Source organism: Polypterus senegalus, chromosome 18, assembly GCF_016835505.1.
Source record: "Polypterus senegalus isolate Bchr_013 chromosome 18, ASM1683550v1, whole genome shotgun sequence".
Classification (NCBI taxonomy): domain Eukaryota; kingdom Metazoa; phylum Chordata; class Cladistia; order Polypteriformes; family Polypteridae; genus Polypterus; species Polypterus senegalus.
Genome location: NC_053171.1, coordinates 70,007,219 through 70,029,936, shown reverse-complemented (window position 1 = coordinate 70,029,936; position 22,718 = coordinate 70,007,219). Strand labels below are relative to the sequence as shown.

Here is a 22,718-nt window from a genome sequence, read left to right as displayed (position 1 = left end):
GATCTTAAAGTGAGCAAAACGTAAAAAACTGTACAAGAGCTGAGAGAGCAGGAACTGTGTCTGTCAAAAGCATTCAGACGAATGAGAGGTGAGAGGACCGCGTGTGTGGTTGAAAATAGTTGAGAGGAGAGCAGAACTTGAAAAAATTTCATGGCAAAAATCTTGTCTTGTGGGACTTGAAAAAATCTCTTGGAAATAGTCTTGTCTCGTCTCAGGATTTTTTTTTATAATAGCGAGACATGTTTTCGCTTTGTCATCATGACTTATTGAATGTAGATTTAAAGGCAAAAATGGCAAATTTATCCATTTAAAGTATAATCTACAACATAGTAAAGTGCCTGGATCTGAATACTTTCTAACTCCACTGCATGTACAAGCAATGAAGCATGGTAAGCATTTGTACATGTGACCATGACCACAATGAGACGAGAATTGCTTCAGAAGCCCAGAAGTTATATCTGAGGTACACTTTGTCTATGCCATTTTCCAATTTATCTATCAGAGGAGCAGGGAGATAATTTTGCTTAAGGGACCCACTGGGGAATCTTCGTTGATAGTTATCACTAGGAAGTGTTCATTCTTCCTTGTACCACAAGGGATGCTAGCTGAAAGCTCAAAGGCTTTGCTTCGTGATGAGTGTCAATTGACATAACTAAAGGACATGAACAGTACACAATGACTATACTGCTTAAGTTTCATTGCTTAAGGTAACATTATCCATCTTCCCTTGATGAAATTAATATTTTTAAACCATACTTACTACCCCAAATCACAAGTCTTACATATCCCAAACCCACACACTAGAATTCACCCACTCTTCTCCATAACAACCAGTTTGGGGAGAGAAGGTGAAGTAGGTGAAGGTTAAGAGGAGGTGCAAGTTGAAATACAGGCAACCATCATGACAGAGAAAAATAAGCTTACCAAGAGAAGAAAAATGCAGACAGCAAAGTATAATTATATAAAATGGACAAAGAGGAGGGGGAAAGAGGAAAGTCTAAAGAGACTGAAGTGTGAAGAAGCACACAGAGATATGGAGGGACTCCAGTGGGAATATTAGAAGTTGAATGAAAGTTGTTAGCTGTAAGTGAAAGCACAAAGCTTCTAAACATCATTCTAGACCGTAAAAAGAAAATGACTCTGGCACATTCTAAGAGGAATCAGTTGGGTAAGAGTAGTACTTAAAGGCAGAATATGTAGACCAAGAGCATGTGAAAATCTGATCAGAGAAGTGGATTATATAAAGAAAAAACTTAAGAGACAAACATATGAAAAAGTACAACAATGCAGATTCCATGCAAGAAAGATCAGGCAAAGTGCTTACGGCAAGATAGAACAAAAAATCATCCATCCATCCATTTTCCAACCCGCTGAATCCAAACACAGGGTCACGGGGGTCTGCTGGAGCCAATCCCAGCCAACACAGGGTACAAGGTAGCAGAAAATCTGATAAACCATGAACAGTTTAAGAAACGTATGAGAAAATCAAGATTGGTATAATTTGAGAAGTATGCAATGGCAGATATGAAGAAAATATATTCAAGAGAAAGTCTTATAAGAGAAGAAAAATACTCTAAGAAAGATTTAAGGAGAAAAGGACTGGCAGTAAATATTATAAGAGAAATATTTAATGATAGATTCAAAGAAAGAAGGATTAGGAGAAACTCTGGAAGGAGAAGCATTCAAAGAAAGATTAGAAGAGGCCATGAGAATACATATTTACAGTAATAGATCTTTAGGATAAGATAAGAAGAGAGAAGAGTTAGTAGACACCTTGGTAAGAGAAGTACGTAAGAGCAAGTTACTGGTTAAAAAGAGTACCACATAAACAAGAGGATAATTACTGATGTGCAGTAATTAAACAAAAATTAGAGGAAACCAAAATAATGATAATAAAATAGAGTACTTACTGACAGATTACAAGATGAATAAACTCTTGTAAGGGAAGTGCTAAAATACATTAGAAGAAATGATGATCAATCAGCAGAAGTTAGTATTTTGCCACGGTTTCACCAAGAACAGAAGTATATGAGAAGAATTTAAAAGCAGAATAGAAGAAAGAAAGATCAGGACTAACCATGGCAAAAGAAGTACATTAAGAGAAGATTATTAGAAAGCAGGAGCAGAATAAGGTTAGTTGAGAGAGTGTTTAACAGCAGATTAGAAGAGACTAAGGTGAACAGAAAGTCTAATAAATGACACATGGTTCTAAATTAAATACTAGTGGAGATTAAGTGTACCAAATTGTAAGGAAAGTGACTGCCTAAGGGCAAAATAATAATACAAAAAATAAGTAAAGGCTGATTACACAAGGCTCAGCATAGGATGAAATGTGGCAAGAGAAGTAAAATACTTTAACAAGTGTTTGTGGAGACCAAGAGCATGGAAAAGGAATAATCAGAGAAGTATTTAAAGGCAGATCTTAAGAAAGAATTATTGGGTAAGGTTTTGGTAAGGGAAGTAATGAAAAGGAAGATCAGAGGAGACCTAGAGGATCAGAAAGTATGCTAAGGAAATTTTCCAATAGACTGAAACCACAGAAAAATAAAGTGAGAAAAGTACTGGGCAGAAGATTAGAAAAAGCCATGAGCAGGATGTAAATGATTCTAGGAGTATATGGGACCGACTTCCTTTTTTCTGCTCTATCTTTGTAGTGAACTGTTGGGTTAAGATATTAGGAAATAAACTGTTATTTGAAGCTCTATACTAGAGCATTTTTCATTTTTTATTAGTTTGAATCTTGAATCTGTAGCTTTTTTGTGATATTATTCTGGTGTGTGTTCTCATTTGTCTCATTTCTTGTTTTGCCTATTAATCTTTGTGCAGTTGTACTGCCCTCTTGTGGTTGAGATTTAAGGGTGTATTAAGAAAGGAAAAATAAGTGTAACATTTAGTAGTTAAAAAATTGGACCCTGTGGGATTCAATTATACCAGTTATGTAAAATAACTGATCATGTTCTTAAAGTGCATAAAAGAATAAAAACTTGAACACTTGCAAGGTGGGTGCCAATCCCGAATGAGACAGCAGTCCACTGCAGGAAACCCCGACTTACACACATACATTCACTACCAACAGGTCAAAACAGAGCCATCTGAACCTTGATTAGGATTAAGTGAGTCATACAGTCAATGGAAAGGTCATTAAATAGTATTAGATTTTGAAAGGTACCATTGAGAATTAATTGATGTTGAATTAAATGGTAACAGATTTCTATTTATTTGTTCATTTTTTTCTTGTAAAATCTGTAAAGTTGATACACCTCCATTAAGTGGGCAAACTACTTCTGGGACCTGCCATATGCTTTGTGGAAATGTGAGTCTTGGTATGGCTCCTGCCTTGCACCCAGTTTCCAGATCCTTTTCGAAGAATGGGTGGGTTGTACACAGTGAAAAATAAGAGTTTGTTCATTTGGAGTTGAGGGGCTCAGTCAGAAAATGACCAAATGCTTAAGGTGAGTTCCATTCTCTGCTTAAAAGACAGAGCCCTGGTCAGTAATTCATTAAGTAGGAACAGAGACACAGGGGCTCAATACAGGAAGTGACATCCTGGCTGGCTTACAATGGCTTTTCTTTTGAGGGTCTAAGTTGGAAGTGGATGAGCTTGGAGGCAAGTGTGGAGTTGAGGCAATGGCTGACCCAACAGGGAGAAAGGAAGGCCAGTTTGCTAGTAGAGAAGGAAGAGAGAGGTAAAGTGGTGCATTTATAAATGTAATGGGTGGGAAAGTGATCAGCCACCCCACAAGGACTTGACAAGGACCTTACTGTATGTGTACAGTAGGCCCAGAGTGGTTGTAGATTTGCTCTTTAATTGTATTGTGTTGTGATATTGGTCCCGATGTGTTACCTTACCTCCTTATGTAATTTTGTAACAATAAAAGACAGCCTCATTACCAAGGTCTTAGTAATGTCTACCTGGTTTTGGGGATTGTTCGTGTATGCCCCCGAGATTCACACAATATATTGTAAAGTGTTCTTATGTTTTCAGAGGTAAGAAAATATTCATACTCATAAGTCTTTGCAGGAATCCAGATAAAAACATTATGAAACCCAGCATTTATCAGGTATATAAGGGTTAGCACTGCTGCCTCATGGATCACAGAAGGAATGTTTCCTTATGTTTTCACACTAAAAGAGACACTGACATCTCTAATTGTTTCTTCTGGTAGCAACAAGATATGCAACAGCCCCAATAAAGACTGATCTTGGTGAGCATGGGCATATAATAATCACTTAAAAATGAAAAAATGACACCCATCATCTCACAAAAATCCCACCTGGAACTGGAACGCGGCAACTGCACTGCATTAAGTTTTAAAAATGTATGTCTGGTGCCACCTAGTGGATAACCTACTGGGAAGTTAACTCTGTTACGTGGAGAAATTAAAGAAGGCTCAGTTTGGTAATATCGCCAATTAATTCCAAGTTAGTGAGATATTGCAAGATGGCTATCTGTGAGTAAAGCACAGCTACTCTTCTCTGTACCCAGAACTGAAAGGATACGCTCTAGGTCCTTGCAAACCCTAAAATGGGATCAAGTAGAATCAATTGATGGATTTATGGATGACACCCTGAATCTTTTCAAATCTCCCTTACTTGCAGCTCAATAACATCTTGCCTGAAGAATGGGCCTGAGTTGCCTTGAAAGCTTACATATTGTAATCTTGTTAGTCAACCAATAAAAGGTGTCATTTTGCTTGACATCTTATTACATCCATAATAGCTAACATGGTACAACACCCCAGTATTACAGATCAATAATTATTTATTACTTGTCCCACTAAAACATAAACATAAAATGCAACAAGAATACAGTATACACTACTAAAATAAAGTGTAGTAAACACAGATTACAAAACAAACAAAATGCATCAATTCAAATAAATTATGGTAAACTATTACATTTGAATATTTAGCACATTACTGTATTTTATATACTATATATATATATATATATATATATATATATATATATATATATATATATATATATATACAGTATATATATATATATATATATATATATATATACAGTATATCCATTTTACCCTTTATAACTCACAGATGTCTTGTAAATGTGAGTATGTGAATGTGCTACAAACCCTGCTTGGTTGCCTCCCTGCAACAACCTGTGAAACAACCACAGCCATTACCTGGCTAGGAAACCAGCTGGATGGAAGGACATCGGGGTAGAGAGTATCTACAAAGCACTACCTTTGCCGGGATGCTAGAAGACAGCCCCTGGGCTCACTGTAGCACCATGGATTCCTGCAGGGCATGCTGGGAGCTAGAGTTTGGTGCAGCCCTGTTGGGTTCTGTGGGGGCCGCCAGGGGGAGTTGCAGAGCCGTACCTTGAACTTCCATCACACCTGGAAGTGATTCTTGGTAACACTAATGAGCCACCCAGAGCACTCCCTAGGGCAACATAAAAGGGGCTACCTCACTCCAGTCAGGGAGGCAGAGTCAGGAAGAGATGGACAAAGCTTGCAGGGAGAGGAGTGGAGGCAGAGAAAAGAGAGAAAGAGAAGAAAGGAAAAGGACTGTGTGTTGTGCTTTGCTTATTTGTATTGTGCTGCTGTGCAACACTTGTGTCTCTGCCTCTCTGTGCTGGGGTGGGGGCGGCCGTACGTGCCTCTGGCTTCCACAAGTGGTGACCCAGGTGGGACTTCCTGGCCATCAGTAGGCCGGAGGCATGTATTAAATCATTTCTTGTGGCCAACCTGACACAGCAGCGCGAGCGCACACACACACACACAAGGCAGCGGCGCAGTGGACCGCACTGAAACCACTGAGAGCACCACCCACCTGCCCACAATGGAAAGAAGATGGCACTGGCCGGGTCTTAAGATGGACAGGGGCCAGACGCACTGTGCCCCTGGAGGCAAGGAAGCCGCCGGGGGAAGGAGGCCAGACGGCTGAGTGAAGCACTGGGAGAAGGAATCCAGATGGGGATAAGTGCTGAACGTAAGACCAGAGCATCTTGTGAATGTTTCACATCTTTTGCTTCCAATTATCCCCTAGCTGGAGAAAGTCCTGACACCCATCTTTGGCTGAAGAGCACTCTGGAAGAAGACAGTGACACTGTAGGCTCGGAAGGGTCACGTAACAGTGATCTTGCCCCACTGTTTGCCAGAGAGAGCTGGGGGACCTGCCCCAATGACCTGGGGGAAGTCCAAAGTAGAGGGTGGCCTTCGAACTGCCTGTTGCCATGCCCAATAGACAGGACTTTGCAGAAAGTGGAGGGTATGGTGAGCAGCCAAACCACACTCCCCAAAGAAGGTAAGGAGTTGGAATTTATGTGCCAAGGCTCCACTGGTGAAATAGAAAAGGCAGAGTTGGCAGGCCTTTTTGGGGGCTACCCTGACCCTCCAGATGACTCGATTGAGCGTCTGCCGGAGAGGTCCATGTCACCTGGCTTTTGGCTGGCAGGGAAGGAAGAGTGAAGAGTGAGTCCTCTTCCAGTTGATATATGCACTACTGCATTTGATGTACAGGAGCAGAAGAGGCTTCTCCAACCCGTACATTCTCTGTTACAGGTGCTCGCTTATTTAAGGAGCCTTGTTGAGGGACTGGAAAGGACGGCCGCAGAGCCAATGAAGACAGTTGATGCATACCTGAAGAGGTATGGGGTCGGAATCTCCACCCTGATTGATTCAGCGGTACAGGTAGGTGTATCCTGTGCTGTACAAAATACAGGAACTTTGTGTGAATTGTCCCCGAATGTGACATCTGAAGGGAGGCGAGTAGCTCGAAGTCCGTCAACAGGTGTAGGTGTAGGAGAAGCTGAAGTGGCATATTTGAGCCGGCGTCCTTATCCTTCAACACCCCAGCAAATCAGTGGTGGTCACACACAAATCTAAAGCAGTGCAGACAGCAAAGGGTCCCTCTTCTTGCCATAGGAAGTCCCAGACTGTCCCTGTACCCCAGAATAGAAATAAGACCCATTTGCTCACGTCTGATGGAGGGCTTCTCTCCACAGGGGCAGACAGACAGGCTGACCTCATTCCTGCACTGCTTCCATGTCCACAGGGTGCAGATATGAGGAGGGGAGCGACACTGCTATGAGTGTCACCATGTGGGCCACTGGTGGAGGTGCTGTCCTAATAGGGTATCAATATATGCCTGGAGAGGGCATTGGCGCAGGGTCTTCCCGTCCCTTTCTTGTCCTTTTGTTGCAGGATGGAGCTGTGGTTCCGAGAACATTGAGTCCTCATCCTGGAGAACAACACTTGTGGGACAAGGCACTTCGCCCCACAGGCCTCAGCTGAGGGAGGGGCAGTATGACGGGCATGCATGGCCATTAACCAGCGAGGATGCCAGTTGGATGGAAGAGCCAGGGGAGAGAGCATCTGTGAGGCACTGCCTCCCCTGGGATGCTAGAGGGAAGCCATCCTTGGCGGCTGTGGCATCACAGAGTCCCGTAGGGCACGCTGGGAGTTGGAGTTTGGTGAAAGCCTGTTGTGTTCCATGGGGGCCGCCAGGGTCAGGAGGAGGTGGAAAGATAGAGAGAGGGAAGAAAAGAAAAGGACTGTGACTTGTACTTTGGTGCATTGTACTGTGCTGTGCTCTGGGGAGAAGGAAAGCACCTCCCCTCTGTAAATAAAAGTGTGTTGTGTGCTGCACTTGTGTCTCTGCTTGTCTGTGTCGGGTTAGAGTAGCTGTACGCGCCCTGGTGGAACTCAAACCATACTTGGACTATGCTAATTAACCTCACACATATGAAGTCACGATGTTGTACACCTTTGTTGGCTATTACAGCAGCCTCCCTCCTGATGCATCCAGACACCGTCACCTACATTTGCGCAGTCTTATGGTTCACGCAGCAATTGAGTGCGCCAAGAACATGTGCAGCATTGTAGCTTCTCTCCTCCGCACTGCGGAGGTCAGGGAGCCAGTGTCTGAGCAGGTAGCCACTATCACCTGGCACATGTAATGACATGATTGTTGTCATAATGTATGCTATATGAAACACCGAGGGTTCAGCAAGTTATTTTACCAACAAGTAAGCCATAGCATACAACACCATCAGCAAGTTGTCTGTCAATGCTACTTTACCTTAGAATAAATGAATCCAAGGATGTTGCTAATCTCTTGGGTGGGATGGATCTTTTATCCAAAAAAATATATATATTTTTTTAAATTAGCTTACCTTTTTACTAATTTTCAATATATGTTATGTTTCCCTGGCCTAAGGATTTCTTGTTAAAAGGTTTGAATAAACAGAGAAACGAGGCTGACCTACTGAAACAGTGACATTGATTTTTCAGTGCAAGGCTTTGTCTCTCATTCTAATTTTTACGTTTTTAAGTAAATTTTATCGTATTTCTGTTAATGTCAAAGTAAAATGCAGACAATGATTTTGTTTATAACTGAACTACCTAAATAAATCTAATAAAATAACTGTAAAATGGAACATAGTATTTGATAACACTATATACTAATAGTCATGTCAAATACTTTTAGTCATCCTTAAAAGCTACATCAGCATTTTATTCAGTTTAAATAATGTACTTTTAATTTGACATTTGTAGGTTTTATGTAAAAACTACCCTACTTTTAAAGGTATTTTTTATATTCCATAGTGGAACTTTTCTACGTGGCACATTTCAAAATACTTGATTATTTCAAAAGATCTTTTTTAACCTGTTTATATCATCTATTAATCATTCAATCTATTATATTGCAGTTTTTCAAAATGTAATGACTTATTTAGATATTTTCATGTGATTATTTATTTCATAATTACCTTTTATTTTATTTTGGCACACATGGCACTCCATATGCTCTTGCCAATCAGGATTACTATTCTAATTTAGTACACCTGATTCTAGTATTTCAATGTTCTTTCTGTAATGGTGTTGTACCGTGTTAGCCATTGTGGATGTAGTGAGAAGACCAGCAAAATGACACCTTTTATTGGCTAACTAAAAAGATTACAATATGCCAGCTTTCAAGGCAACTCAGGCCCCTTCTTCAGGTAAGATGTAATCAATGTTCTTTCTGTATTGTAATCTTTTTACTTAGCCAATAAAAGGTGCCATTTTGTTTGACTTTTCACTGAATTGTGAGGGGTAAACAACAAAATATTACCAACTGACAAAGTTTCAGAAGCAGCGAGTTGATGTTAACTAGAAAAATATTATCAGATGTTAGATAATGGTTTCCTTGACACTTTACAACCCATAGAAGCTGGCTAAATTAGCTGCAGTAATAATGTATTGCAGAGCACAAAAAGTCAAGATGAAAGTCCTACCTTGTGTTCTTGATTTTCAGAATAGCTGTTCTATATTCTTTTTTCTTGCTCCTTTCTCCCCATTTCGAAAAACTACTGATGCTCCAAAGGTACCAAAATGAGTAAAGAAACTGATTCATGCCGACTACAGATTTTTCCATCATATATTTGTATTGGTTTTAATTTACATAACCCAGGCCACCGAGCCACGATGTCTGTCAGTCTCATCTTGACATCACAGCTGATTAAAAAAAGCAGCTTCATTCTGTCTCAATCATGGAAAACCAGGCACTGCTGAAAATTGTTGGCTTGTACACCAGCACCATACAGAAACTGAATGCAGCCCCTGCAATTCCCTGTTTTATCAAGGGTGTCAACATTTCCCACTTTCTCTGAAATGTTGTATATGTGAAAACTTGTTAACAAACAAAAAGAGACCACAATGTGTATAAGCAACTTTCCATGCCAAAAAACATGATTTATAAAGAAACCTTGGTGGGAGAATTTGCATTTATAGATCTGATTCCAGAAGTAGCAATGCATGACGTCATGGCCTTGTACCACTTAAGTTTGGAGCACATTACAAACTTTGTCTGCTCTTCCTAGCTGGAGCTAGCGGATGAAACAAATGGTAAAGGATATGGACAACACTACAATGGTTGTCAAAAACAGGCTGAGGTCAAAAACAAAAGTATGTAAATACCCAGCAGCAAATAAATAAATAAATCATATTTTTAAATCATGTCTAAAAACAGAACAATAATTTTTTAATCTCTGAATCAAAACTCATTCTCCTAATTATCCAGAATTTTGACCAACCAAGTAGCAAGCAACGCTGACCTTATTCTGTCACAATATTGACATGATGCATAGTAATTTCTGGAATTCAAAGATTATCACTGAGGCCAGCAATAGTTTCCAAAACAATGCCCAAAACGAGAAAATGGTGGTGCATCATGACAGGAAATATTTTTAAGACCTTTAAAACAGCATTATTTCCATAAAACGACCAAACAGATTAATTCACCATGATACGAAGCCCAACACAGGAAGAAAACAATGAAGAAAAGTTAAGCTGAAGAAAAAAATAAATAAAACCCAGTTGAAAATATCATGTAAGTTTCTGGCTTAAAAAAATCCTTACTGTGATTATAGCAGGTGATTTAAGACATTAATAAATTAGGAATTTTCCACCTTGACTTTTGATCTACTACTTTATTTTGATACTTTGGTTTGGTTTGACTTGTAGTTCTTGATCGCCCTCTCATTATTAAACAACACTTGGTGGCTTTATTTTCTGGTCTTTGTCCTGGCAATTATTCCTCTACATGAAACATAAATATTACTGTACTATCCAAAAAATACAACCCTGGCGATGGAAGTCAATTTATTGAATGAATTGGCATGTACACCTTTGTGATTGAAGAAGTATGACTAATTTTTAACAAGAGATTATCACTTTTACAGTAAGCCTCTTACCTCTGCCTTCCTTGGCCTATACCTCTGTTATCTTCTCATACACTTTCAATCTCCCTTAATTCCTCCAGTAATTTTCTTTTATAATGTTCAAATGTAGCCATATTTTACTGCCATCAGACCTCCCTATGGAGAAATTAGTTCAGGAATGAATCATCAGCTTCCCCCTATGTAGTATAAATCATGACAGGCAGTTTTTGTTATATTTTTATTCATTATCTGTAGATTAATGATTATGAACATTCAGGCATTTTCCTCTTCAAAGAATGCATTTTAAACAATGTTTTATTTTTATTTTGCTCTGTTTAAATCTTGCTTATTTTCTTGATTGTGGGCACAATCATAGATAAATCAACTGTGATTAGATTTGGCAAACTTATTATAATCATGAAACCCCACAGGAATTTCTGTTTTAATGAATACAATGTTAGTTTTCACACCAGAAGTGATGTCAAATTTAAATTTTCTGAAAATAAATTTCAAATGCAAGGGTTGATTGAAAGACAGTCCTACATGGATGTTGTAGGACTGTCTTGGTTGACACGTCTCTGCAACATCGCATGGACATCGGGGACAGTGCCTCTGGATTGGCAGACCGGGGTGGTGGTCCCCCTCTTTAAAAAGGGGGACCGGAGGGTGTGTTCCAACTATAGAGGGATCACACTCCTCAGCCTCCCTGGAAAAGTCTATTCGGGGTTCTGGAGAGGAGGGTCCGTCGGATATATGAACCTCGGATTCAGGAGGAACAGTGTGGTTTCCGTCCTGGTCGCGGAACAGTGGACCAGCTCTTCACCCTTAGCAGAGTCCTGGAGGGTGCATGGGAGTTTGCCCGACCGGTCTACATGTGTTTTGTGGACTTGGAAAAGGCATTCGACCGTGTCCCTCGGGGAATTCTGTGGGGGTGCTCGGGAGTATGGGGTACTGGGCCCCTGATAAGAGCTGTTCGGTCTCTGTACAACCGGTGTCAGAGCTTGGTCCGCATTGCCGGCAGTAAGTCGAGCCCGTTTCCAGTGAGAGTTGGACTCCGCCAGGGCTGCCCTTTGTCACCGATTCTGTTCATAACTTTTATGGACAGAATTTCTAGGCGCAGCCAGGGTGTTGAAGGGGTCCGGTTTGGTGGACTCAGGATTGGGACACTGCTTTTTGCAGATGATGTTGTCCTGTTTGCTTCATCAGGCCGTGATCTTCAGCTCTCTCTGGATCGGTTCGCAGCTGAGTGTGAAGCGGCTGGGATGAGAATCAGCACCTCCAAATCCGAGCATGGTCCTCAGCTGGAAAAGGGTGGGGTGCCCTCTCAGGGTTGGGGGAGAGATCCTGTCCCAAGTGGAGGAGTTCAAGTATCTCGGGGTCTTGTTCACGAGTGAGGGAAGAATGGAGCGTGAGATCGACAGGCGATCGGTGCGGCGTCCGCAGTGATGCGGGCTCTGCATCGGTCTGTCGTGGTGAAAAAGGAGCTGAGCCGTAAGGCAAAGCTCTCAATTTACCAGTCGATCACGCTCCTACCCTCACCTATGGTCATGAGCTATGGGTAGTGACCGAAAGAACGAGATCGCTGAAATGAGTTTCCTCCGCAGGGTGTCTGGGCTTTCCCTTAAAGATAGGGTGAGAAGCTCAGTCATCCGGGAGGGGCTCAGAGTAGAGCCGCCACTCCTCCGCATCGAGAGGAGTCAGATGAGGTGGCTCGGCATCTGATCAGGATGCCTCCTGGACGCCTCTCTGGTGAGATGTTCCGGGCACGTCCAACCGGGAGGAGGCCCCTGGGAAGACCCAGGACACGCTGGAGGGACTATGTCTCCCGGTTGGCCTGGGAACGCCTTGGGATTCTCCCGGAAGAGCTGGAAGAAGTGGCCGGGGAGAGGGAAGTCTGGGCCTCTCTGCTTAAGCTGCTGCCCCCGCGACCCGACCTTGGATAAGCGGAAGAGGATGGATGGATGGATGGATGGGTTGATTGAAAGGTTTGGAGACTAAATTAAGTGCATTCATTCTGTGTCCGCTGCAGCCACATCGTAGTGGGACAGTCAAGGTCAGTGCCTTGTGACCGAACAGCCAGAACAAGATCAGCTTCTATGCAAGTCTTTATGTGCATTTAATTTTGTGAAATGTTTGTGAAAAGTGGACTTGTCAAATGTTGAATGGAGACTGTCGAACAATAAGCAGGGCAATAGCATTCAGGTGCCGGCATTTCATAACCCCAACAAAATTGTACAGTAGAGAAATATTTATTTGATGAAGACATGAAAAATCCTATGGTGTTTGCCTTAAAGGCTACGTAAAAAAATGTGTTGCTGTATGTCTCTGTGAAGTGTACAGTAAGAACGAATGTACCTGAACAAATTATAAGTCTTTAGATGTGCAACAATAGTCCTAAAAGTTTTCAATTAGCCATCAAACAAGGGATAGAAAACAAAAATGTTCATCAATTTTGAGAAATGTTCCGATATGCTCAACAATTTTCCTGATGATTTGTCATCATTTCACTGTATATATATATATATGGTAAAATGACAATGTCACTTTGTTGTTTTTTTTATACAGTTCTTCAAGATAAATGGTTGAGAATAAAAATGAAGACTGTATTTGAAACTTTTAAAACAACTTTTTTTTAATTAAATTGATTTGATCAAAGAATCATTAAATTACAAACAGGAAGACCTGATACTTCAGCTTGGTGATACCTATTTATTATTTATTTTTACCTACATTACTTCTGTCACATTAGCAGTGATGTTGGTTTTCTTGTTTACAAGTAGAAATCTGGACAATGGAGCTTCATTGGCAAAGACTTCTCACTTTCATTTTGCAAGACACAGTGGATAATGAGATGTTGGGATAGAAGTTGGTAGAAACAAAATCATCAGCCAGGGAAGTCAAAGTGGACATTTGGAGAAACTCTCTGACCATGAACTCAATGCATTGATTTAAAATCCAAGTAAAAACGGGTTAAGTCTGAATCATATGAGAAATGAGATAACTATGGTAAGAGCAGGATGTTTCATTATCTGATGAACGTTGGATACCAAATCAATCTGAAATGGATTAAGTGAGTTGAAGGACATACTGTATAGTATATATACATCCATCCATCCATTATCCAACCTGCTATATCCTAACTACAGGGTTATGGGGGTCTGCAAGAGCCAATCCCAGCCAACACAGGGTGCAAAGCAGGAAACAAACCCCGGGCAGGGCAACAGCCCCCTGCAGGGCACACACACACACACACCAAGCATACACTAGGGACAATTTAAACTCTAGGGACAATTTAAACTGTGGGAGGAAACCCATGCAGACACTGGGAGGACATGCAAACTCCACGCAGGGAGCGAACCCGGGTCTCCTAACTGCAAGGCAGCAGCGCTACTCACTACGCCACCGTGCTGCCCATATAGTATATATGTATGAGTTATTCTATATCTTATTTTGAACAGACAACAAATACATATGGCACACTCCTCAAAAGCCCTAATGTTTGTTGCCCACAAGGTACACAAGTGTTCTAATGGGTTTTGATTCCCAAAAAGTTTTAGGAATAAGCAGATGATTTATTTTTGATTTTATTGTTATTACTTTATGTTGATTTTTCTGGACATGGCCATTCTTAAACTAAAGATGCATTGCCAGGTGTGTGATATGTACATGATGCCATCGTGACTGCTTTATAATGGATGTCTGCACACAACAAGGAGCATCCAAACTTTGACAGTTTAAAAGAATGACTTAGCTAAAGTAGTGCACTTGCTGTTTACAAAAAAAAAAGATTTTGGGTATGACTTATGTTATGTTTTGGTTTTGAATTTACAAGAGACGTTATAACTATTATGTTCCGATCATTGCTAATATCCCAGACTAATCTTTAGAAAATCTCTTAGTGTACCACCTCAAATCACTCCTAAAAACTCTCTATGGTATTGGAACCTCATAAATTTCTAATATGAACACAACACAAGGTACTGTCAATAAGTAAATGAATTCATCCTGTGGCGATAGATGACAATGACCCCAACCACAGGGCACAATTGCCTGATTAATGCTTTGAAGACTATGGCTGACCCTATGACCAGATCTGAGACAACTTTTCTGAAAAACTGGAGTTGCACCTGAGGCTATGTACATCAAGATGAGATGATTGATTTTCTCTTAGAAAAATGGTGGCGCATCAATTCAACAAAGTTAAAGACACTTGTATGGTAAGACAAAATAAAGCTGTTCACTTTGGTCACCCATTTCCCATATTTATTGATGTTTTGGCACAGCCAGCTTTGAAGAAGTGATACTCCCTGTTTGATCACAGAGGTGTGAAATGATTGTGCTAGGGTGCTTGGAATAGTGTGTTGGTGGAAAATTAGTAAATGACGTTCTTTACTTCAGTACAACATACAGTCCATATGTCCAATATACAGTACACATAAAACACAAAGATCTCCTCTGCTAAACAATATTGATATTAGCACACCACAATGAAATTACCAGGGAAGTAGTAGTAGTAATGGTAGTAATTTCAAATCTACAAAATACTGGTAAGAAATAGTGTTTAGGAACTGGTGATTGAATTCAGTATAATGTATTTTATTATTTAGTACCTATCATATATATATCAGTAGTACAATAAGTAATGCACAGCCAAGACCAGTTAACTCGCCCACTCAAAGTACACCCAAAGGAGCAGGGATATGGCCTTAGCTTTCAGGTCTAGCTGACAGGCTTCAAAATGGACGATTGTGTCATTGCTCTATTGATCAAAGCCACCAGTTCAAGCCACATAGATAGCATTTACAGATTATCAAGTGGTAAATGTTTTAATTCAATTTATTTTTCTTATAAAACAAACTTACACTTAGAACACCACAGAACACTATGTACATTCACCATTACAATACTGTTAAAACAAAAATATTAAATACATTCAAATACATACAATACAGATACACATGGATATATACAAATGGGTGCTGGCTTTGTTCCCACTGTCCATTTCAAACTGACGTCTTTAGTTTAAGCTTGCAGAGGTCCAGAGCCTTCTCCAATAGCATTAGACACAAGGCAAGAATCAACCCTGGATCGGGCACTCGTATAGGCATGAGCAAATTTACTCATACTGTGCCAATTTAAAGCTGTCAATTAATCACAAACCCACATCAGTAGGATGTGGAAGGTAAACCAGAGTACCTGCATACAGACAGTGACAGGCTGTGAAAAATCGGTGCTAACTTTGGTGCCACCATGCACACAATAAACAGATAGTTAAAAAAAGATGAGCTATGATAGATAGATAGATAGATAGATAGATAGATAGATAGATAGATAGATAGATAGATAGATAGATAGATAGATACGTTTTTTCAAACTTGAAACTTGAAAATTGATTACTCGTTATTCCAATACATGTTTACAAACTGGTCGACTATATCCTGGCAGCAATATGTACAAGGCAAAAAGAAACCCCAGAAGGGACTCGCGATACTATATTAGATTATAGACCCTGGTTATTTTTCAGAGTTCTTGCACTCTTCTAGATTCCTACAGCTCCTAATCATGGCCATGTAAGTATACAGTGACACAAAGTAAAGAGTGTACTTTTGCAACTGTTCTACTAGGTCTGCTTGTATTTCACTACATACACTAAGCACCCAGCCTTTTCACTGTGTGAACACAAAGGCTGCAGCCATATACGGTCTTCCTATCACTGTGTTTTATATGACAATGTTCATCTTAATTATATACTAAACAGTTTCAATCTATTGCCTCCCCCAGCCATCATATTTCTTGCCTTGATTCTTTCTGTAGTTCTCACACATTCACCTCTCATTAGCATAATATTTTTGAACATAGCAATACATTTCTGCATGGACTTATACTTGAATTTGAATTTCATTCAATTTTCCTTATTAAGTAAAAAATAAGATTCCACTTAAATATAAGCAATTTAGAATGTATAGGGGCACCTCAAAAATACTGAACCGTTCTTCAGCAGCAATGTGGTAAGAATACTATTCACAGATATTGATGTTTCTATATGTCACTTCAATTAATATTCTATGAGATACAACTGAAGGCCATGGCATTATTATTGTGAAGCCAGTATGTTATGTGGGTAATTGACCCTTTTAAAAAATGAAAGTATATTTTTTGCTGTCTGGATAAATGTAGCCTTTCGGCAAAGCAAGGATTAGATAAGGAGGCAGCTTTTTATTAAATTACATGCAAACATGGTAACACCTGACCAACATAGGCTGGAGGTGAGTGCTAACTTTTCCACAGTCAGTTTGAATGTCCTATAAAAAACCCTGACAAGGATCCTTAAATTGCCCTTTGCAATTGCCTAGTGCCCCTGTGGCAGGTTTTTATGGAGTCTGAATGTTTGCCATTTGTGCCTGGCACTATTCTAATTTCTACTCATGTTCTGAAGATGCACAGAAGTTGCTTGACTGAATGCATCCTGTGATAGACAAGCACTTCATTTTGGGTTTGTTCCTGCTTTGTGGCTCTGTAGTGCAGAAACAGTGGTTTCAGAAAGGTGATTGATAAATATACAGTATATCATATACCAACTAAACACAAACACATCCTTGCTCAGATTTCTACCGTTCTTATTTGGAGAAGCATAATTTAAAATAAGACTAAACTTCAATTTGCAGCTTTAATAAGCTTTTTCTTGTTGAGTTTCTTAAAAAATAGAGATGAAGACCTAGAGGTACCCTGATTAAGCTTCTCTCTGTCATGATCTGGTGCTGTCGCCATATATAAAACAACAGATCCATCTTGTCTCAATGCCTCCCTATGTCCATTCCTGCACACACACACACACAACATATTTTATATATATATATATATATATATATATATATATATATATATATATATATATATATATATATATATATATATATATATATATATATATATAGTATAGTCAGTCCAACATTAAGGACTTCACAAGGCCACAATGGAACTTGCGGATGTGCCTGTAAAGGTCCCCTGACTGAGTGAAGCGCCTCTCACACCACTTGCAGGCATGTGGCTTCTCCCGCGTATGCACCACAGCATGGCGGCTGAGGTTGTGAGAGTATTGGAAGCTTTTGCCGCACTGCCCGCATGTGTATGGCTTTTCCCCTGAGTGGGTGCGCTCGTGCCGCTTCAGAGTGTACAAGCAAGAGAAGGTCTTTCCACATTGCTGGCACGTTGGCACAGTGCCATTTGAAGGTAATCTGAGTTGTGCTTCTTCTGTTTCCTTCAAGTGTGAATCACGATGAAGCTGCAGCATCTGAGCATGCCAAAAGACTTTTTTACAAATGGGGCAAACATAGATCTGCGAAAGTGCCTCACTTGAGGTGGACATGGCTGAGGGGTTCCAATCATCATCCTCTTCACTGCTTGGCCCTGTGCCTGGCTCCGTTAACACACCGCGCTGGTGCCCAAGTACATTTAAGGAGCCATGTCTGCATTTGAGCAGGGCCATGAACCCTGTCACCACTGCCTTCCTGGGCAAATCCCCAAAGGGACGGTTTTCAGGGATTATCAGATCACTGTCCTCTTGCTCTGACAGGAAATCATGTTCTTCTTTAACAAGTGACTTGGTGCCCTGCTGCTGGTTGTCTGCAGCCAGCTGTCCTGAGACACAGGAGGTAAGTAGGAAATTGCTGCTTGACAGTGACTTCACAGACAAATCCAGAGCCGACTCAACCTGATTGGAGGACTTGGACCTCTGGGACACCGATCCCATTGAACCAGCGACATCAGCTTTTTTTTTTCCAGCTGTTCGGCCATAGGACTTGGCCTCCGCTGACACATAATTGACACATACATGGCCCTGCGATGCACCAGGGTGACCGTTAGCCTCCTGTCTGCTCTGCGCAGCCCGTTCACAATCTGTGCCACTCAGATCAAACTTGAGACTCTTTGCATCAGAATATAACTGGCGCTGCTGCCAGGGCAAACTCCAGTACAGTTTCTGTTGGTGCTTATATAACTCTAAATTGCAAGCCTCCTCCAAGTGGCCATTTGGGCCAATTTCCTTACTGACATCCCGTAACATATTCATCTCCTTGTCCTTCAGTTTACCTTTGCAAACTTTCACAATGTCATACATGTGCAGGTAGCTGGCGGCAGCCAAGACATCTTCTGTGGGGAGATTGTGGACTTCCAACCTCCCTTCATACATAAATTCTAGTAGCAGGCTAAAAGCTGGTGCCGTGACAATGTCACTGTTCAGATAAACAACGTCTCTCTTGTCCAGCTGTTCTTTGTAGAAGAGGTGAAAATAGACGCTGCAAGAGGCCAGAACTGCCCGATGGGCTTGAAACCGTGTATCTCCAACAAGAACAGTGCAGTCGCACAGGAAACCCTGGTGACGCTGCTCACTCAGACAGCGCAGCAAGTGCCGGCTGTGCTCTGGGAACTCCATAACCTAATCAAAACAGGAAGAACCGGATATGAAACAAAGAAAAGAAAGCTATTCTGAAGAGGAATTACAGTAAAGTAGGAACATGCTGCCAGTTAGCATCAACAGAGCATAACAGATTACTCATCATAGGACAAAGGAGAGCATCTGTGTTCATTAAGTCAAAATTCAAAAGGCCACTTAGATGATATTTAAAAAATATACAATAGATGGATTGGCCATTCTAAGCTGGTCTAATGGGGTAAACGTGTGTGTCCCATGCAGGGCACTTTCCAGCCTTTCTACCAGGATAAGCCTAAATTTCCTGTGAAACTTTACTGGAAAAAACAGGTACAGAAAATGTATTGATGGATGGATGGACAGTAACACATGTGTAATGGTCTAAAGCCTCATCAGTGTTTGGTTATTGCCTTTCATCCATTATGACAAAAAAAAATTTCCCTGTAAATGTATAAGCCTCTTATAACAGGATAGGCTCTCCATCACCCTGTTATGAAAAAACAGGATCAGAAAATGAATAGATTCATGTGTAATGGCTGGCATTCCTTCCAGATTGGTTCATACCACACAAATACTGCCCCGGGATAGATCCTGACTTGTTTCAATTGAGTAAAAAGCAGGAACAGAAAGTGACTAAATAAATGTAAGAATGGATGAACAGTAACATATTTATAATGGACTGGTGTCCTATCTGGTTTTGCTTCTCTCCTTATGTTCATTACACCTGGTACAGGCTCTCCATGACCATATTATGGAAAAAGACGAATCGCAAATTGGATAAATACACATGTAATGGTCCTAGCAACCCTTTTAGGGTTGGTTCCTACCTTACCACCACTGCTACTGAAATAGATTCTGACTTTGTACAACTGAGTATTAAAAATGTAAAAAGAGAAAGTGGATGAATGAAAGCATGGATGATGGCATGTGTTATGGGCTGGTACCCTATCCAGGACTGCCTCCAGCCTCTCATCCATTAGAGCCAAAACAGGTTTTCCATGAACCTGTTACAGGAAATGCAGGGTAAGAAAATGTGAAGATAGATGAATGGTAATACTGGTGTGATGAGCTGCCATTCCATCCAGGCTCACATTAGAACTACAATATGGGAATAAACTATGAGTTACTGCAATCATACATTGAAAAAGCAGAAATGCTTTGGATGAATGGCGACACCTTTATAAATGCCTGACATCTTATCCAGGCTTGGTTTCCGTCTTGCAACCACCGCTATTGCAATAGGCTCTGGCTCATTGCAACCTTGTCTTGTAAAAAGTGGAAAAGAAAGTGAATGAGTAAAATCATGGATTGATGGACACTTCATGGTTACATGATGCACTGCTTTGGTGAACTGCGCAGAAACTATACCATTTTTACACAGCTCCACACCATTCATTAAAGCAAGGTTTGTGAGCTGGAGGATTACAGATATTTAACACAGCCTGTTTGTGAATTTCATATTGAATTAGCTTTCTTGGTTCAACTTTTTACATTCACAATTCCTGTCTCAGAGTTAAAATAGGTTTTGAAACATTGTAACATTTTTCAGCATTGTTATTCTTTTCAGGTAACAAATGATTTTTGCTTGTCAAGCATTCTGGTCAAGACATTGAAATGTAAAAGGAGGCTGCTGAATCAGTTCCATCGCTGATTTTCAGTGTGAACCTGAACACTTAACTTGCTTGTGCTCAGATTATACATATAGACTTTGCTGGTGTGTTTCTGTTTGGAAAGTGCATTAGGATGGTACTATATAAAAGGACGCACATTTGGAAGTACCTTAAAAAAAAAAAAAAGAATAAGTGATAGGTTTCTCACCATGAGTCGCGGGCAAAAACGAAGATGTGATTTCCACACCTGAGATTATATCAGTGCCAGCTGCACATCATAGAAATTTAAACAATAATATTGGAGCATCCTCAAACATAAGAAACAGAATATATCCCAGTGTTAGCCATGCATAATAATATACTTCAGCACCAACGTACCTTAAAAAGGGAAAGTTTACACCGTCACATATCTAGGAAATAACAACAGTGAAAAATGAAAACTGATTAAACAGGTGCTAATTGTTTTAAATAATTTAACACATATGATTAAGAGATTAATAATTCTCAGACTCGCTCATTCCAATTTAATGTCTAGAATATATAATATCTAAAACAAGAAAACTGCGGAGCTTCCGGGGAAGCGCACACTATGCCACGCATACCCAGATTTTCGCCACTTTGGAAAATTTTGCGAATATTGATTAATCAAATATAAAATTGGACATTATTGCCTCAAGTGGACACAGGCGCCTTTTTTGTTTATCTGATTATTACTTACTCCACTCTCTTTCAGAAAATTGTTGACCTGTCCAGGGTTAGCCCTTGTTCTTGCACCCGAGGTGCTCACGAACATATAAAAAACTAATCAAGTTGTTTTTCTTTGCCATTCCAGCAGCCCAAAAAAGCAACCAACCTACACTGATCCACTTTTCCCGTCCCTCTAAAAGGCTACCCAATGTCTACCCCTTTCTGATATTTGACTACCTATATACGTGAAAAATTAGATCGGTATATAAACTCACAGTGCTGGCTTGCTGTCCAGGGTTGAACCACAGAACGTTCTAAAAGCTTAAACAGTGCAGAACGTGTAACTCACACACACTCAGGCGGTGTTTATTCAGAAACATTTTGCAAACTATTTAAAAAGTGTAACGCTTAACAAAAAAATTGTAAAAACTTTTTTTTTTTTGCTGCATCCAACAGTGGTTCACGTTTTCTTTTGGGTATCCAATTGGATACCCTGGCATTCCTTTTTGGTACCAAGACCGTGCTGGAACTGAAGGAGGTCCTGGGAGTGCCACTATAATTACAGCAGGTCTTCAAAATAAATGTGCACAGCTTGCTCCATTTCGCTCCTGCATCTCTCAGACGTACTACACTTGCCAACAGTGCACTTTTCTTTTCCTTAGGTCACTCATCGTTGCCAACTTCTCACAGGTTCCCTAAAAAAGTGACGCGCCTCTGTTAAATGGCACTGGTCTTTGTAGGGCGTCTCCGGGATGTGCGCTGCCCTTTTCAACTTACCCACTGGCCCGTCATAAAGAAGAACGGACGGGCAAAGTGGAATGAATCCGCTGGAAATCTGTTTAGTAATAAGTGCAGTGAAAGAAAACCGGATAAACTTCAAGGAAGTTCCGCCCGCGCGTCTTTTACTGCTGTAACATACTTACGTGGAATAAGCGAAGACTGAGCAGAAGAAAAAAGCTGAAGACTTGACGTCCTGCAAGCGGCAGAGGTCCCCGTGGACGAAGCAGCCGAGTCTCGATTGATCAGGGTGTGCGTCCTTTAGCTTGCCAGCCCTCTGTGTTTGTTATGCAGGTGGCAACGGGCAGTCTCGCGATAGTGCCCATGGCAGTGAAGGTAAGTTGGCGAGGGGAAGAAGGGGGGTAAGGAGTCACAGGGCATGGCCTCGGCGCCTTTCTTTCTGTTCACTCTTACTAATCAAGTAGCTTTCATTAGTCTGGTTACATCCTTAAAGGGTGGAATCTAAAAAAATAAATACTAAAATATGCTAAATGCTTCAGCAATAGACCATGCTCAAGAATTGTATATACAGAATACCCTG

The 22,718-nt window shown here is 40.6% G+C and overlaps 1 protein-coding gene across 5 annotated transcripts; it reads right to left on the bottom strand.

The window, feature by feature from the left end:
- Positions 1 to 17,564: 17,564 nt before the first annotated feature.
- Positions 17,565 to 22,513, bottom strand: LOC120518883 (zinc finger and BTB domain-containing protein 18.2-like). Of its 5 annotated transcripts, none has more exons than XM_039741888.1 (3): positions 22,324 to 22,513; positions 20,922 to 21,123; positions 17,565 to 19,109 (listed from the first exon to the last, which is right to left on the bottom strand). In XM_039741888.1, the coding sequence occupies exons 2-3, from the start codon at positions 20,922 to 20,924 to the stop codon at positions 17,616 to 17,618; spliced, it is 1,497 nt and encodes a 498-aa protein (XP_039597822.1). In that variant the 5' UTR covers positions 20,925 to 21,123; positions 22,324 to 22,513; the 3' UTR covers positions 17,565 to 17,615. The 5 variants fall into 5 exon arrangements, with proteins under 5 accessions (XP_039597822.1, XP_039597823.1, XP_039597824.1 ...); XM_039741889.1 differs by having other exon boundaries at positions 17,565 to 20,882; positions 21,092 to 21,123; XM_039741890.1 differs by having other exon boundaries at positions 21,092 to 21,123.
- Between the last annotated feature and the right edge of the window lie 205 nt (positions 22,514 to 22,718).